Source organism: Alnus glutinosa, chromosome 6, assembly GCF_958979055.1.
Source record: "Alnus glutinosa chromosome 6, dhAlnGlut1.1, whole genome shotgun sequence".
In the NCBI taxonomy this organism is placed as follows: Eukaryota; Viridiplantae; Streptophyta; class Magnoliopsida; order Fagales; family Betulaceae; genus Alnus; species Alnus glutinosa.
Window position 1 is genome coordinate 2,838,289 of NC_084891.1, and position 18,012 is coordinate 2,856,300.

Sequence of the window (18,012 nt, forward strand, 5' to 3'; positions counted from 1 at the left end):
TATAAATACCTCACAACTACGTAGGTACTTTTTTAAACTGCTTAGTGTGCAATTACCACAGATTGATATACACTTAAGATAAAATATTAACTTTAGCATTGAAGTGGGATTGTCGAGTCCCCCGACGCAGTTTTCTTTTTTACAGATTAAGAGGCAAGCTCTTCCAGTTCAGCGATTGACCAAACCGGAATCTATTCTAACAATCAATATATTTGTAAATAAAGCAAAATATTTGTAAACAAAGTAAAAAGATAATATTAAAAAAATAATCTTTAAAACTTATGCTCAATTCTACCAATTCTTGCAATACGGACGATCCTAATTTCAAAACGACATTCTAAGGTAGGAGATGTCCAATGGTTAATTTGAACAAAAGATAAATAAGAGATGTACCACAGAATATGAAATAACATTTCTTTTTTCTTCTTTCTTTTTATTTTTTTAATTAAGGCCATAGTTGACTTGTAACATATTATCTCTCACAATCTTTTCTTAAACTCATTTTACCGAGTTTCATAATCCAATTATAATTAAGCAAACTTTATAATATCTTGAAAATGAATTACTGTTAACTTATTTTTAAAATTCTCAAACTAATTTCAATCAAAGAATGTAATTATGAGAATTTCGAGAAATTTTACTAAATCATTTCAAACCACATTACTTTTCCCCATCATCAAGCAATCATCGACGCCCCCATGTCCTTGAAGCTGCCAAATAAATAATTAAAAATATATATATTAGTTCAAATTATTCCAACCAACCGTGACGAAGTTGTATATAGGATAATTCTGGGGCTACATTGGCAATAAACAAAATTTACTTTCAAATTAGGGTTTTTTTTTTTTTAGTCCATTAAATTAACATATATCAATAGAGGTCCAGTTCTTATGGGGATTGAAAGCTTACCTAGTGCTGAGATGGTCCAGTTCTTATCCTGGCCAAGGGCCCAAAAGAAATATCCACCCAACTGCCGAGACCGTGCAAACTGGATCTTCAGCCTTACGGATTGGATATCATCGTACCCGATCCAAGAGTCTCCAGCAAAGGAATAATACGACACAGTTTGGCCATCAAACACTACTGTTGCATTGTTCTCGTCGTTGAAATCAAGTATTTGATGATAATCAAGGACACCGTCATCTCCAGGCCCCACGCCCAGCGCCGGCGCTCCAATCCCATTGACATACGGCTCCTGGAGCTTCCATGTCCGGCCATACAACGGCAGCCCCATGACAAGCTTGTCGGTCGGTACACCGGCTTGGATCCACGACCCGATTCCAAAGTGTGTGCTGATATTACTATTAGCATCTCTTAGCGCCGAGTGCGCCCCGGTGAAATTTTCCCATGACCCATGATAATCAAAGCACATTGGACTAATCCAATCCACATATCTACGAAGAGCTTCAACTGGGTATGATCGAGGCTCACCAAATAACGTGATTTTTGAAGCGTAATATACTGCAGAAGTTAAGAGCAGAGGAGGCTTTCTGAAGGTCCTAGCTTCATCGAGTAGAGCTGCTCGCCATTGCTTGTACAGCAAGGCAAGGTTTGACATGTCCTCGGCATTAGCCGGGAATTCCCAGTCAAGATCAACGCCGTCAAACCCGTATTTTCGAGCTACTTCAATGATGGAATCAATGAAAGTCTGGCGTGTCGCCCTGCTGCTGACCATTTTAGAGAACACAGTCGGGTCATTACCGCCTCCTCCCGTGGATAGTAACGTTTTGACGGGTGGGTTTTTGAGACGGATTGCACCCATGAAGTCGGGGATCTTTGTTTGGTCAAATGGGGTGACATTCAGTTTATAGGTGATCGGGTCGGGTAAAAGGAATGCATAGTAAATGTGAGTGAAGTATGAGGTGTCAATGGCTGATGCTGGAAATGCATCAAATGATGGCCAATAGGCAGCTTTGATCCCTCGAGATGGATGAGGAAATGCAATGCATTTTAGGGCATTTGTGTGAAAGATTGCAAGAATTATAAGTGAAATGAATTTTTGGGCAGCCATGGTTTGAGATCTAGAGCTTATAGAAAATGCAATGGCTAAATGTACATACATACACACACATATATATATATATACACAAGGAACATAAGCTATGGTAGCATCGAAAATTTATGTTGCATAGCTGTTTGGATGGAACCTTAAGCTATGGTAGCTAGCTTGTCTTTTAAGGTAATCTTGGGAGACATAAACGAGGAGGAAGAGATCAAGCAAATGCATCCAAATTTACAAAACAAAGTCAAGAAGGGCCTGCCTGCCTAGGCCTGCATAGTTACAACAACAAAATTTCACATATAAATATTTTCTTAGAAGAATTGACCAAAGTTGCTTCACCGAAACATTGTTCTCATAAAAAAAAGAATATTAATTGTATGGGGGAAGAGGCACTTAGGGTGATGGTTTATTTATTTATTTTGGGGCTACTAATCATATTGAACTTGTTGGGCACATAGACTGTATTTTGATTGGAGATAGTTAAGTGTACTTTTGGTTATGTCTTTTAAATTGGTTCAAGAATTAATTTGTTTTCCTTCTGATCGAAGAAGCAGCAAGTTGTTGCCTTTTTAACTGCTTATAAGGTAGAGTAGAACACAGACAAATTAGGTTTGACCCCTTCCAAATTATATATATGAATTTTGAAATTCACTCTTTATATATATATATTAAAAAAAAAAATTGGCTTGATCCCTATCTAAAATAAGTGTAGTCTTTCATTCATGCATTACCTCTCAGATAAATATTTTTTTGATTCCATCCTGAATGAACATGCACCTTTTTAGAATGCCCTAATGCTATAGTTTGATGGAGGCGTGCTTATCTTTAGAGTAATGATACTCTTCACACCCATTTATCATACTTGTTGGAAGTTGAGCAGCCCAATACAAACCCAGTTGCAAGTGAAGGAATCAGTCCAGTTTGACCCATCAGCGATCGGGGCCCACCAGCAACATTTGTCCATTATAAGACCGACATGGGTAGGGACCATCTTTCAGCTTAATTATCAAGGCTCACAATCAATCGTGGGATGGACCCAAGCGTCCGCTACGTACGATCACCACCAAGAACCTTCACTAACTCAACTTACGAGATTCTATCACTGATTGATTGGACCCGCATTAAAAAAGAGATCTTTGAATTATCTCTTTCTTTCTGCGATCCCAAAGTATGACAGCAACGCATGTAGTGTTCTACAAACTTGAACATGGCCAATGTCCAATCAAATCTTCAATTCGAGAAATATAGGCACCACAACTTGACAACACATATTGTCTGGCCATACCAACACTCCCTTTTAGTCAAAAGGCCTAGTGGTGGTAGGGGAATTAGCCATCATGACTACAATCGTTGCAAAGCTCTTAGGCCATCTCCAGTAGTTGGAGTTAAAATAGCTACTCAAAAAGTAAAAATCTCTACTTTAACCACTGGCTATCTTAAAAACACTCCAACAATAATCTCTATTCCACTCTTCATTTTCTTAAAATATTGTTTTTTAATCTTTTTCTTTATTTTTTTTTTTTTTTTTTTTTCACTTCTCCCTCTCACTCTCCGGTCTCCCCCAACCCCAACCCATCTCCTCAACCCTAACCCATCGCCACCGCCGCAGCCTATGGGACCCCCAACCGGACTCCAACACAGACAACGCCAACAACACTCAAAACGGTGACGATTCGGGCAGTGGAGCGCGGAAGAGGAAGTCGCGGTGGGCCGATGACGAGCCGAAGTTGCCGACGTCTCTGCCACTTCAGCTCCCCGATTTCATGAAGGAACTCACCGGAGGTATTGAATTCGATCCCGAAATCCAAGCTCTGAATAGTACACTTTTAGAGATTAGTCGAATGTTATCGTCCGAGTTACCTCTAGACGATAGAGCAAAAAGGGCTCGGTCCCCTTCACCCGAGCCGATATACGATAATATGGGCATTAGGATTAACACTAGGGAGTATCGCGCGCGAGAGAGATTGAACAAAGAGAGGACTAAGATTATCTCTCAGATTATAAAGCGTAACCCGGCTTTCAAGCCACAGGCAGATTATCGGCCGCTGAAGCTTCAGAAGAAGCTTTACATACCGATGAAAGAGTACCCGGGTTATAATTTCATCGGTTTGATTATTGGGCCGAGAGGGAATACCCAGAAGAGGATGGAAAGGGAGATCGGTGCCAAGATTGTGATTCGGGGGAAAGGGTCAGTGAAGGAGGGTAGGTTGCAACAGAAGAGGGATCGGAGAGGGAGAGAGGGAGAGAGAAAAAATTAATAAAAAAAGTCTAAACACATGAACAGTGAATAGCCAATGTTGACTATTTACTGTTCATGTGTTTAGAAAAATGGTTAAAGTAACCATTATGTTGGAGAAGAAAAAAAAGCAAAAAAAGTCAAATTTGACTATTTTGGCTAAAATAGCAAATCTGTTGGAGATGGCCTTATATAACCAACGCTTAGAAAAGATATGAAGGATTCTAGCCAATTTTCTCCATTTTCGAGCTGTATTTGTCTATCTGATTTATGCATCGGAATTATCTCCCACCAACACATCCCGACAAGCTCTTTGTCTAATTGTCCTCTTTCTTGCAGGAATCAATTCATATGTGATCAAGTTTGAAGCTATCCAGTCACCTACCAAAAATTGTTCTAACATTACTTATTTTATATCGATTAACGTGACGTATTTCATTACTCTTATCTTTATCGCGTTGCCAGCAAACGAGGCCTATCTCAATAGAGTCTAAATCTGTTTTGCCCTCATCATACTTCTTTGTAAAGGATTATAAAAACTCTAACGATCACTTAAATGGGAGGATTCGGTTATAGCAAGAGATTTGACCTTGATCATATATATAATAAAGTAATTAAATGTAAATAGTTGTCACATTTGCTTCACTATTAAACTTGCACATGCAATCAATGAAACATTTTCATAGGATGAAAGCTTTCTCAACAAAGAATAGAGAAAGTCATTTCGTGTTGATATATATGGACATAAATAATTCCATTGTGTATGTTGGAGATTCAAATTTAGAATTCCTATCTGTCGTTTAGGGATGAATTTGTTACCCTTATGACTTTTATTTTATTTTCAAATGATAGGAGATGAATCCAAAAAAAAAAAAAAAATCGACTCTTTAGTGATTAAGAAATTAGTGTTAGGTTCTAAGTCAAGACACTTATATAACATGAATGAAATTATTAAGGTCCTTAAATTAGGAAGAGTATGTTTGGCCCTATAATTTTACAAGCTAAAAGTATTTTCAAACAAAATCGTAAAAAAATGTCTTGTTTGGGAATACATTTTTAAAAAATTACGGTTTGAAAATGTGAAAAAAGAAAAAAAAAAAAAAGAAGATATTTTCAAATTGCAGGCAATAGGTACGTTTTTAAAAACACACAATTTTAAAGGCAAACTGCGATTTCAACAAACGTTTAACTACGGTTCTAAAAATCATTTTCTCAAATCGCAAACTTTGAAATCGTTATTGTTTAAATCACATGTTTTGAAACCGCAAAATCAAACAAATCCAATGTGTATAAGCACACGAAAAAGAACAAAATAGAAAGAATAAGGTTTGTGTCCTGTGCGCACAAGATGCAAGATGGGGTGCCAAATTAGTAATTAGGAATGCACAAAACATAAGTTGGGGTGTCACATTAGTAATTAGGGATGCATTTCACCACAAGTTGCTTCCTATATGCTCATGACACAAACCAAAGACAAATAAAACATGCAACTAATAAAAGAATTGAAAGAATAACTTTTATAGGGGCATGTCATAAATCAAGTTCTTTTTGCTCTCCAATATGAGATAAACACAGCGTAGAACACTAAATTAAAGTGATTAAAATGAAAAACATGAGATCTTACACTTGTTGGGAATATATCTAAAAGATACAACAGAAAGATCTCAAGAACAAACATCATGAAAGCATAGTATAAGATCAAGCAACGCAAAATTTGCAAAGCAAGAAGCTCACCTTGCAAAGTTGGCTACCAAAGAGATTGGGGATGATTTGAATCATCTTACTCCAAAATTCAAACCACATACGTAGGCTAGAGTTTTGAGGCCTTTAAAATTTCTCCTCAATTTTTATTAAGTGATCAAGAGTGTAGACTCTAATGCCTATATAAGCTCCCTTTAAATAGGCTTTTATCTCATAGTAGAAGTAGTATTAGGTTTCTTTGTCAAAGTAGGGCTTGAAAACCCAGCCTACCATTCTTTTCATACCTGGCCAAAATGGGTTTGCCTTGTGCAATTAGCTCAAGCCCAATAAGGGTAATAATCAGCTTGGGGAGAGATCTAAATGAAAAATAAAACTAGCTAGCTCCAATAGGCATAGGACACTTGTCATCTTATGATTTGTTCTAGATTACTATTAACTATCAATTTATTCAACTAAAAATTTGTAATTACACTTACAATATTTATTTTGATTAATCAAAACTCTCAATGATTTCTTATAATTGCATTTGACTATTCATGAAATAATCCATAGTCGAATTTTGCATACGGAATCGCAAGAAAAAAAGAGATAAATCCAGGAGAAGTTTGATCATTTAACTAGATATGGTAGATTAAAAAAATGGGATACCAAAAGAAATGATTGCAGATTAAGATTTCAAAGTTTGATTATTTATATATTTCTTATTGTACAAAAGAAGTCAATGGATTCTTTCTAAAAAGAGATTTCACTAACAAAAAGCTACCAATGCTATCTAATATTTATATATATTTCTAAAAGAGATTTTCCATCACTTTTTCTTTCTTTCTTTTTTTTAAAAAAATATTGAGATACATATTTATATATAGATTACAAGGTGGGGGGCTAAGCAGGTTCAATGAGCTCTCATGATGTTAGGTACAATATTCTTTTTATTTTTTAATCTATATATCTTACTGGTAATTAATTTCTTATGATAACACGCAGATATGATGATCGATGAACAAGCTAGAGTTCTGTCAAGTATTCATCTTGTTTCCATGGAAACAGCCAAATCAATATTCTTATCAAACCATGCATATATAAAGCTAATCTGATAGGGACTTGATTATTTAAAATCAACACTTAATTTTACCATAATTAATATAACCGAAACAGATAATATAATGGTACTAAAGACGTACGATTGCTTCTTTCACAAGAAACAATTATATTTATCCATGCATAACTAGATAGCCCTTTAGAAATTTCGATCTCTATTGCTCTTTCTGTTTTTACCTGATAAATTATAAAATAGTCTTTATAAATTAAAAGAAGAGTTTCTGCTCTCAAAAAAAACAAAAAAAAATACTCATGAAACAAAGAAGGTTATATATATATATATATGAAAGTCTGGCTTGTCTCCAGGCCAATAAAAAAAAATTATTGGAGCCTATGAAAACAATAAACGGTGTAGATTGCCTCCAATGAAAAAATAACAAGAGTTCTCTCTCAATCATCTTGGAGTATCTAGAATGTAGAAAGGCCTAGTAGGCCCAAACAAAGGCCCATTGGCCCAGAAGCAGACTCAACCCTAGCCTAAGACCCGGCTCACCAAACATCGATCGCACACATTGGAACCCCTCCCTTTGCTTGCGCCCCAAACGGAAACGAACCACGTAAGGAATAAGGATCCTCCATTAAGGACCTATATGTACTAATTAAGGATGGCAAATGGTTTTTAGCGTGCCTAGAAGAAGAAGACTAGAAGAGGGTGTGCATCGAATTGGCTTTCTTTTTGATGCATGTAGGGATCGAAGTGATGTCACTTTTTGGCTTTCTTTTTATGGGCATTGAAAATTAGAAATGGGAATTGTTTTAAGAGTCTTTATGTGGACAGACAACAGATCTGATAAAGAGATTTGGTTCTTCTATTTGATCAGAAAAAAGAAAAAAGAAAGAAAGCAAATTGTACATGGAAACACAAGTGAGAGTTGTTACATGAAAAAGAAACCCTTTATATATTGCCCCAACCCAACCCAATCAAAGTGAAATGCCATAGTCAAAGAAACCCTTTATATGTGGCCTTTGGATTGGGTGAAAGAAACCTTTCCATGGGGGGCATTGAATAGGGTTAATAATATAATAATAAATAAATGCAAAGAGATCCCAAGTACTTATCCCAAGAGTTAACTTTGGAGATCTGATTTTGTTAGATATATATATATATATATTAATAATGCAGCATAATATAATATAATATTGTATTATATATATATATATAAATATATAGCACTATCATGCATATATATAGAGGGACTCCACATCAGCTAACCCTTTTGCTTGTCGGCCATTTGTCGCCTGCCCCACAATTCATGCCATGCAACAAGACAAATTACAAAAAAGATATTATTATTTTCAAATATGATGACATGGTAACATGTAGGATGGCCTTCATTCATGGCAGATGCATTTTGTGAGAGAGACGGCTACTTTGGCTTAACCCAAATCTAAAGAAAAAGATCATCCATATCTACTCCATCTTTAACATACAATTAATATATTATCATGACATACATATGTGTTATTGAAAACCTAAGAAAAATCCAAGAGAGAGTGAAAGAATTGGATACCTCACGTGTAGTGGAGTTGTGAAAGGATGAAAAAAAAAAGAAAAAAAATAAAAAGAAAAAAAAGGAGAAATTGTGGTGAGGAAGAGTTGTTGGAATAGAATTTAGGATATTCGGAATTAGAAGAAAGACTATGTAAAAGTTGTTGTCTTAGTCAAAAGCTTAGATGGAATGATTGAGAAATGTTTGGAATCATTTTTATTCTATTTTGATGATGTGATAATGTTAATCGATCATTAGATCGGTTCTTGTTAAAAAAAAAAAAAATAAAAAATAAAAAAATTAAAGATCGATTAATTGACAGTGCTATATTAACAAAGTCTAATAAAAATAAAAACGAAATAAAAATATGGTGTATAGGTTGCGTTTTATATATATCCTCTACACGGGATACAAGCCGAGAGTACTACAATATTGAAAGCGCGGGACACCTCTAGCTTGTGTCATGTGCGTGCGACGTAACCGATATTTACGGCATTTTGTCTCTTATATATCTATCTCACTCAAAACAACATTTTTTCTTTTGAGTAACAAGATAAAATTGTGTCAAAATCAACTATATAGCCTAATTATAAAATCTTATGGTTCTCAAGCCAGCTGTATTCTTGTTCGAAATATCAAATTGTTTGTTGAAATTAAATATGACAAGAAGTTTTCACATATATACAAAGTAGCCTTATTTTATTGATTTGTTCAAATTAATTTCTTTCTTGATAGAGCACGAAGCAAGATCCTAGAGAAGATAAGGTGTAAAATATTAACACTCTCCATTGAAGGATGCTAGCCTCTTTTTGGTGAAGGAATTAAACTTTATTTAACTGCCCTAAACTTTTATTATATTTACAATTATCTCCTTAAACTTAAAAACTCTCAATTTAATGTATCTATATTTTATTTTATCTTTCGATTTCACTAATCCGTCAGGATTTTTCGTTAAATCCTAATGAAGGGGTGTCAAAAATCTCAAAATACCCCTCCGTTTTTTAGGAAAAAAAAAAAATTACAAGATTTTAAGTGTTGATCAGGATTTAACGGAATTTGCAAAAATACCCGTGCTATGAATATTTTATGTTTTTTTTTTTAATATTTGTTTATATATAAAAAAAAAGGTATTTTGTAAATTTTAAAAGAATTTAATGAAAAATCTTAAAAATTTGGCTGTGGCAAAAATAACTACACAAGTTTAGTTTGGGTTAATTTCTAGTTGAAATTAGACTTGTTGAGATCAAAACACTTGTCTCATAACAGGACACAAAAAAACACGTGTCTCAATCTTGCAAGGCATTATTTGGTTCTAAATTTGAAATCCTATGAAACTTATGCCAAAGATATTGGACAAAAGTACCTGTAGTTAATCTAGTTCCACTGTGGATAAGAATATCAATTATTGTTTGTTCGAAAAGGTTTATTTGTGCATGGTTAAAAAAGAAAAAAAGAAGAAAAGGACAACTTTTGTTTGTTCTGCAAGATGAAAGATATCTATCAAAAAAATAAAAATAAAATACAAGATGAAAAATATAGGAAAAAAATATAAAAAAGCTCCATAAACATACAGTCGATTTTAAAATAGTCCAACGAATTTTCAAGTGCGACCATAAACAAAAGTGGCGTTTTCGACACACTTTGGTAGTTTGATGGGTCCCATTAGTGCATTTGAAAATTCAAAGCGCTATTCTAAAATCGATTGTTAGCTCTTAGGGCTTTTTTATAATTTTCCTAAAAATATAAGTAGGGAAATATCTAGGGATAGCGATGCCCCACAAAAAATGTACAGAAGTATAGATGGAACAACCATCAACCGGGGTCATGGTATTTAGGGTTGGCAAAACAGGTTATCGTGTCAGTTTCAGGTCGACCAGTTGACCCGCCAACTCGAACACGACACGATTAGCTAAATGAGTTGAGACACGAAACCCGAACACGACACGTTATAAGGGTCATAAATGTGTCATAAGCGGATTGACGAGTCATAAACGGTTTGATCCGTTTATGACTCGAATCCGTTTAACCTAAACCCAAACCTTATAACTTTGTGTCAGATTCGCGGATCGTGTTAAAAATTGCCAACCGTAATGGTATTGGTACATAAAAAGGTTTGCATGGCCCCCTATGATTGAGGCACTTTAAGTAGTTGCACGTAATATATTACTGTTAAATTAACATTTATCTCAATGGTGAATTTAGTGAAATGTAGTAAATTATGAATATTTTGATATCATGTTAAATTATCATTTATTACAAAAGCTTAAGCTAGTAAAACTTGATGAGTTTAAGTCACTCAAGAAGTTTTTGGTTCAGGCAAAACCGAAACAAAGAACTTAATACTTATTTTATAATCTCATATTTGTTTTTACGTCCTAAGACTCCTTATTTATCTTCAAACTATTTTATGATATAGATTTTATTTGGTTGCATTCAACTGTATACATAGTGCCAAGTTATTTAAATATATTTTAGGTAGAACTTCACTTATCACCCTTAATCTTTTGTAACTTTTACAATTATACCCTTAAACTCTAAAAAGTGTCAATTTAGTGTATACATCTTTCAATTTTTTTTTTCTTTAATTTCAACCATCCGTTAGGAATTTTCGTTAAATCCTAACGGATGGGTGTCAAAAATTTTAAAATACTCCTCATTTCTCAAAAAATAATAAATAAATAAATAAAAAATTGGAAGGATTTAACAGAATTTGCAAAAATACTTATGGCTGAATGAATCTTTGAAAAATATTTATAATTTTTTTTAAAAAAAAAAAAAACAGGGGTATTTTGGGACTTTTCTACAAGATTTCACAGAAAATCTTATTGGATGAGTTAAATTGAAAAAAAAGTGAAAGATGAATACACTAAATTGATACTTTTTAAAGTTTAAAGGTATGATTGCAAAAGTGGTGAAATATTAAAAGTGATAAGTGAAATTTTTCCTATATTTTAAATAACGTGACAATATATTCACTACGTGGCAATATATACACCATTAAATCTACTGAACTATGAAATAGTTCCTCTTGTTTTCACCTGAAATGTAGAGGATGATCCAACTTAATGTGACCGTTACGTTTGGTTTTAGCTAGGACTCGTAACTTTTTAATATGACTTGCGAATCTGATTTAAATTCAACACGAAATTAATAGATAGAATTAGGATTAATCTATATAATCTTCTCCTCGTATGTCGATTAGACACCACCCTCCCACGAATGGCTAAGACTTAAGGCTCCCGACTGGATAATTATCAAGTGAAATGATGGAGTTTCAACCAAAGTGTACGAGAAGAACTGATCTAGTACCAAAAAAACGTCTAAAGTTTTCACTATTTTAAACTTTGTGGAACAGTGTATCCTTGTTGAATATATAGCACAAAGCATTTACTTTCCCATGAAGGACCTTTTATCCTTTTTATTTCAAAATCCACCAAGAAAAAGAGGTATTCTGCAATGGAGCCAACAAAGAGTACTGAGCCCTGTCTGTCTAATAGTACTCCTCCAAGCATCTTCTATGCTCCAGAGGTTCCCCCATTTCCAAACACACCACTGCAAAACGGGGAAGAAAACAAGCAGGGAGTTGTTGAAGAAGATGAAGGAGAAACAGAGACAGAGCCAGAGCCAGAGGCAGATGTCCTGTTAGATCTAAATCTCTCTACAGAGCTCAATCTCATAGGTTGCTTGGAGGTGGGTTCATCTCAAGCCCCAGAAACCCCACAAGCTTCTTCTGCAGAGCCACGAGTTTTTTCATGCAACTTCTGTCAAAGAAAATTCTACAGCTCACAAGCACTTGGAGGGCACCAAAATGCCCACAAAAGAGAGAGGACTCTGGCGAAAAGAGGCCAGAAGATAGAGGCGCAAATAATGGCTTCGGCAGCAGCTTTTGGGCACTCCTTCCTCCACCACCAGCAACACTATTCAAGCGTGGCTTCTCTTCCTCTTCATGGTGTTTATAACAGATCCCTTGGAATTCAGGTGCATTCAATGATCCAGAAGCCATCTCACAAATCGTATTCCAGTGGCGGCTTCTATTCACCTCGCGGCTCTTCAAGAGTACCCCTCATGAACCAACAGCCAGCAGTTAAGAATTTTCATGCACCAGTTGATCAGAATTTTCATACAGCAGTAGGATCACAGTCGCGAGGCAGTGTTGGTAGATTTGACTTGGTAAGAATGATGAATGCTTCTCCACCTGATGCTGAACTCAGTGGATTCTGGTTGCCAGGTAGTGGTGTTTTCAAGACTAATCAAGAGCAGATGAAGAAGCTTGACTTGTCTCTCAAGCTTTAAGCAGTTTCGACAGAGATTCTCAGTACTTTTGTTGTTCGAATTGTTAGTCTCTATAGAGCCTGCTTACCTGAACCAGTCAAGGCAGCCCGGCCGCCCTCTCGTAAAAAGTCTCTCACATTTGCTGCCCGAAGCAAATTGGTGGAATCCGGATCCCATCTTTATTATCTTCTTTTTCTTTCTTTTTTTTCTTTTTTTTATCTTCACTCTTATTTGTAGTAAAAAGTTTGTTCAAATTTTCTTTTCACCAATTGCAGTAATATAGTGTAGATTTTATGTTATAAAAGGATAGTTTTTCTTTTCTTTTCTTTAAGATACGTTTAGTGTATTTTATTTTTCGAAGGAAGATACATTTATTGAGCTTGGATTTCTTTTTTTTCTTTTTTTCTTTTTTTTTTTTGTGTGTGTTTAATTTGATGAAAATATACCTTGCCCATTTAAGATTGCATCGTCTGTCAACCCAGATGGGAATCAGAAAATATGTTGATTTGAGGTTCACAGTATCTGTGCACTAAAAGGAAACCATAAGATGGTCAACTGGCAAAATTCTAATGGGTGGTTTGATAATCCATCAGTCCATATGTCTTGAGTTACTGGCTTTTTATTGTTTACAAAGTCATCACAACCAATTCCACTATAACATCAAGTATGATGATGGAGTTGATCGCACACTAAATTTAGTCAACGAAACCTGCAAAACGAGTAGAAGCAATTAGGGACTTGCCGACAGAGAATTTATAGCTCCGATGCTTAAATCAGTAAATAAAAAGTATTAGTACCCTTCAAGAGAGCTATGTTATTCTCAAAATTTGTGTATGGGGATGAATGTAAGTTGTACCTGGAAGAGTGATATGACCTTCCCTTATGTAGAGCATTCACTAGTGAATTGTGGCCTTAGCCAGATTCGGTGCTGAATTCTACATTAACCGATGGGTAAAGTCAAATTGAAATCATTGAGTAGTTATACTTGGTACTACCATCTCAGTATCCTTTAAGTAACTACTATGTTGGAACAACTTGTCAAACTAACTGGGTTTTTTTTTTCTTTTGTCGAATTTTGTTGTCTGTTCTTTGTTCTACTCATTTGTATTGACCTTAATTTGTAGTCTTGTGGGAGTTTGAGTTTCAAGCTTTATCATCCTGAGTCCTGACCCAAATCTTAGGCTCTCGACTGAGTTTTTTCAAACCAGAACTAGTCGAGTGTATATCTTTATCTATATCATCAAAGTATAATTTTCTCAATTTTCTATATGGAACCCCAAAAGTCCAAGGTCAAAATCAAGCCTGCCACTATCATTTAAGCCAATCACAAAGAGATCACATGAAGTTCACACTCCACTCCATTGAAAAAAAGCCTCAAAGGAACACCAAAAGGCCAATAGCAACAAGATTGCATAGGATGAGTAGGAGATCTTTATGAACATAATTTCTTATGTTTAATTATAGGAATAGTTTTGTTGCCAACTCAAAGAAAGATAGATAGAGACTTGCTCCACTATTTTTTTTTCTATCTCCACAAGTGGAGAGTATTTTTGTCTTGTATCGAGGAGCGTGTGGTGTGTCACTTTCATCAAAGTACCTCAAAATCTTGGAAAGATTTTGTAGGCATTTTAATCCAATCCAATCTAAAACTCAGTCAACATTGCAATTTGTATCACATTTTACATGGATCATTTCTTTTTTGTAAGCTAGTTTTCGTGGGCTGGTACAAATCATTAAAACCTACCACCCCCACAAACCAGATTTTTGAGTCGCTGTCTCTTAATAATAATAATAATATGACTTTTTTTCTTCTTTTTTTTTTTTTCAGAAACTTTTTAAATTTATTTCATTAGAGTTTAAGAGACGAATGAATTTATAATTTTGACAATTAAGCGCATTTAAGATATGTTTGACTTTCAAATTGAGTCTTCTATCACTCGGGAAAACTTTATTTATAACTAGTTGCGGAGCTAAGAATCTGTCTTAATAGGGAAGGAATTAAAATAATAAAATATAATGATAAATAATTTTTTTTGTTCTTTTTATATATTATATTTTTTTTTCATTCACGGTGTCTAATTTTGGTTTTGGGTTGGGTTTTCTTAGTTTTGGGTTGGATTTTCTTAATTCAATATCAGCCCAAATTTGAGGATAACTTTTATTTTTTAAGGGTGTTGCTGCCACTAGGCTAGGCTAAGTTGTCTCGATTTTTTTTTTTTTTTTTTTTTTTTCTTTTGAACATATACAGGGGAATGAATGTTTTGATTTAATTTGTAGAGACTTGTAGCCTTGTATGGGCAAAATAAAGTTTGGGTTAAAAAATTTTATATATATATATCTATATATATATATATATATATTAGACATTTAGGGGCGCCCGCCCCTCTTTATCTCCGCCACTGCTTTATAACCTCTGATTTTTCATCACTTTTGAAGTAAAATACTCTAACTTTAAAACATGTCAATTTAAGGTATTTATTTTTTTAATTTTTTTCAATCTCAACCATTCGTTAAAAATTTCTGTTAAATTCTATTAAAATTTCTAAAATACCCATGCATTTTGTTTTGTTTTTTTTTAAAAAATAAAATAAAATAATTTCAAAGATTCAGGGATGAGTATTTTTGCAAATTCCTAAATTCTGACTAACACCTAAATCCTTGCAATTTTTTTTCTTTTTTTTTTTTTAAAAAAAAATGATAGGTATTTTCGAAATTTTGACCGGATTTAACAAAAAATTCTAACAGATGGTTGAAATTGAAAAAAAATTGAAAGATGGATACCTTAAATTAACACGTTTTAAAGTTTAGGTACCTTATTTCAAAAGTGATGAAAGATAAATGGTTATAAGTGAAGTTCTTCTTCCATCACATTTTTTTTTGTATAAATTTTCAATAAAAATATAATCACGTGTGCAAAGGTGATCTCTACCCTATAGTAGAAGGAGCGGAAGGAAGTGGGCAACTCCCCTCCACCCACCCACCCACCCACCCACCCACTATGTGTGGTGATGGGGTGGATCGGAGTGGGTAGGTTGTGTAGGGTGTTTCCACGATCTCCACCTCCTTGTAAAGAAGGTGGAAGGGGGTGAGTTACTGAGGTCGCCTATGTGGAGTGGAGTACCTCTCCTCTACTCTTTCGCAACCTCTTTAATCTTTTCTCCCCAACCCCCCTTTTTTTATTTTTTTTTTTGGTGGTAGCATAATAAAAAAAAATAATTAATTTTTTTATTTTAAAAAAATTATATGGTTGATTGGCCATGTGGCAATCAGGTAGCAACTCTAAAGTGGTTGTGTACAAATGATCACAATTCTGTTAAAAATTTAGACGGAACATGATAGAACAATCAATTTGAAAATTGAACAAACTTCGAGTGAAAATATGACATGTTGCACTCAAGGGAAAAAAAAAAAAAAAAAAAAAAAAACTCTTTAAGTTTAATTCCTGGGTTTGACGCGATTTTAATTTGATACATGAGCCACTTCACCTATTATTATCTCTGCCCCTTCTTCTTTGGACAAAGAATAAGAGGGAATTCAGATCCGAAGCCGGTACTCCATGACAAGTAATTTGTGGAGAGTATGAAATATTCACTATATGACGGCCTTGGTTGACATTAACCACTCAACAATCCATCTATGATGAAGAAAAAAAATGATCTAAATATGGTTTTTGTCTTTCAATTTTGTCCTTGGAACTATCAAGGAGGTGGTATTTGCTAAAACAACCCCATTTCCTTCTCGTAACAAAAAAACTTTTTCACCACCCCCTTCCTCCCTTTGCTCTCTCCCATGTCTCCCTTTCCATTTTCTTTTATTTGGTTTGTAAGCCAGATTGGAGGTTCTCCATCCACCGCCACGTCCTCCTCGCCCTGCTTCCACCCTCAACACCCCACACGCTTCCCTTGAATGATAGATCTGGGTTTTTTCACACCTCACACCTACATTTGGGGTTCTCAAACCCAAATTTGTCATACACAGCCAGCCACCAAAGCTGCAGATCTATGGCTTTTTTGTTTCCTTCTGGTACCTACAATCTCCCCTCAGGCATGGAGACAACATAAAGAGATATGTCCTATGGGCTTCATCGGTCGGGCACCCCTACTGGGGACATCGGATTCAACATAATCTGTCCTTGAAGTTACTGTCATTTCAGTTGCACTTGATCTCCTGGTCAACAACCAAGTTTGATAGGAGTGTCTTTAGCTGGACTCACAAAATCACACTATGGGCCGCTATAACCGGTTCTACTAGCAACATTTCCGCTCGGTTGCTCCATCACTTGGATCTCTCCCTGGACTCTACCTTGAATTGTAGTTTTGTTGTTATTGTTGTTTTTGTAGTTGTTTCTTCATTTCCTTGTAATTTCTCGTTTCTTGTTGGGCTGTTCAGCATTTAAAGATACATACACAAAAATCGTCGTTCGCAACAAAAATTATCACTCGCATAGTGACTGTAAGGAAGGGATATGATAACATTAAAAAAGTCTTTCAAGCTTCAAAAACTAAATTGAAACAATAGATAGTTTAAGGATGAAATTGAAATTTCACACATAATTTAGGAGCCAAAATCATATTTTTAATAAAAATAGTAAAGCAACTCTAAATCTAGGTAGAAATACAATAGTTATAGAAACTATTTCAACAAACACATGGGCCAGTACAAGCAACAAACATAAATTATCAAACAGATTGAAATAGATATTCGGCAATTTTTGTGGAAATAATAGCAGCAAACAAATACCTTGGTTTCTGCACCTATGAAGGCCTTGTCCACAAGTGTACATCTTGGTGGAAAAATCAAACCACTGAAAAATTTTCTTTATCTTCATCAGTAAATAACATTCTAATAATGCTTTCATAAGAATACAAGCATGGTTATTGGGATCACATCAAATTTGAGAAAGTAAATATGCGACTGTTTTGTAGCACATGTTATACGCCAAATTCTTTTCATATGAAAATCAGTAGCAATTAGCATTGAGATTATAACCGAGATCCAGAGGTCAGAATCACAAAAAGCATTGGAGAGGAGCAATATGGCACATAGAAAGGATGTATCTTAGAGATGCCTTAACTTTCTTCTTCTACAAGAGATGACATAATTTGTGTAAGAATGACAAATAAAACTAATGAGACGTACTAGGATTTACCAGTTACAAAAACAACAATACAAGGAAAAGGAACTGAGTGTTTAGATTATTAATTTCAGCTTGA

The 18,012-nt window shown here is 34.8% G+C and overlaps 2 protein-coding genes across 2 annotated transcripts; one reads left to right on the forward strand and one right to left on the reverse strand.

Moving 5' to 3' along the window:
- Nucleotides 1-487: 487 nt before the first annotated feature.
- Nucleotides 488-6,097, reverse strand: LOC133870964 (class V chitinase CHIT5a-like). Its single transcript, XM_062308274.1, has 3 exons — nt 5,973-6,097; nt 910-2,271; nt 488-710 (listed from the first exon to the last, which is right to left on the reverse strand). Exons 2-3 carry the CDS (start codon nt 2,060-2,062, stop codon nt 685-687), a joined length of 1,179 nt encoding a protein of 392 aa, XP_062164258.1. The 5' UTR covers nt 2,063-2,271; nt 5,973-6,097; the 3' UTR covers nt 488-684.
- Nucleotides 6,098-11,895: 5,798 nt separating this feature from the next.
- On the forward strand, nt 11,896-13,177 carry LOC133870094 (zinc finger protein 1-like). The gene has a single exon (XM_062307140.1). The coding sequence runs from the start codon at nt 11,984-11,986 to the stop codon at nt 12,818-12,820; it is 837 nt and encodes a 278-aa protein (XP_062163124.1). The 5' UTR covers nt 11,896-11,983; the 3' UTR covers nt 12,821-13,177.
- Nucleotides 13,178-18,012: the final 4,835 nt, after the last annotated feature.

Bases quoted from the DNA above. Each gene is read 5' to 3' on its own strand.
- LOC133870964 (XM_062308274.1), bottom strand. From the start codon at position 2,062: ATGTATGTACATTTAGCCATTGCATTTTCTATAAGCTCTAGATCTCAA. The intron at 711-909 runs GTAAGCTTTCAA...TTTATTTGGCAG, and splicing joins CTGGACCATCTCAGCACTAG to CTTCAAGGACATGGGGGCGT.
- LOC133870094 (XM_062307140.1), top strand. From the start codon at position 11,984: ATGGAGCCAACAAAGAGTACTGAGCCCTGTCTGTCTAATAGTACTCCT.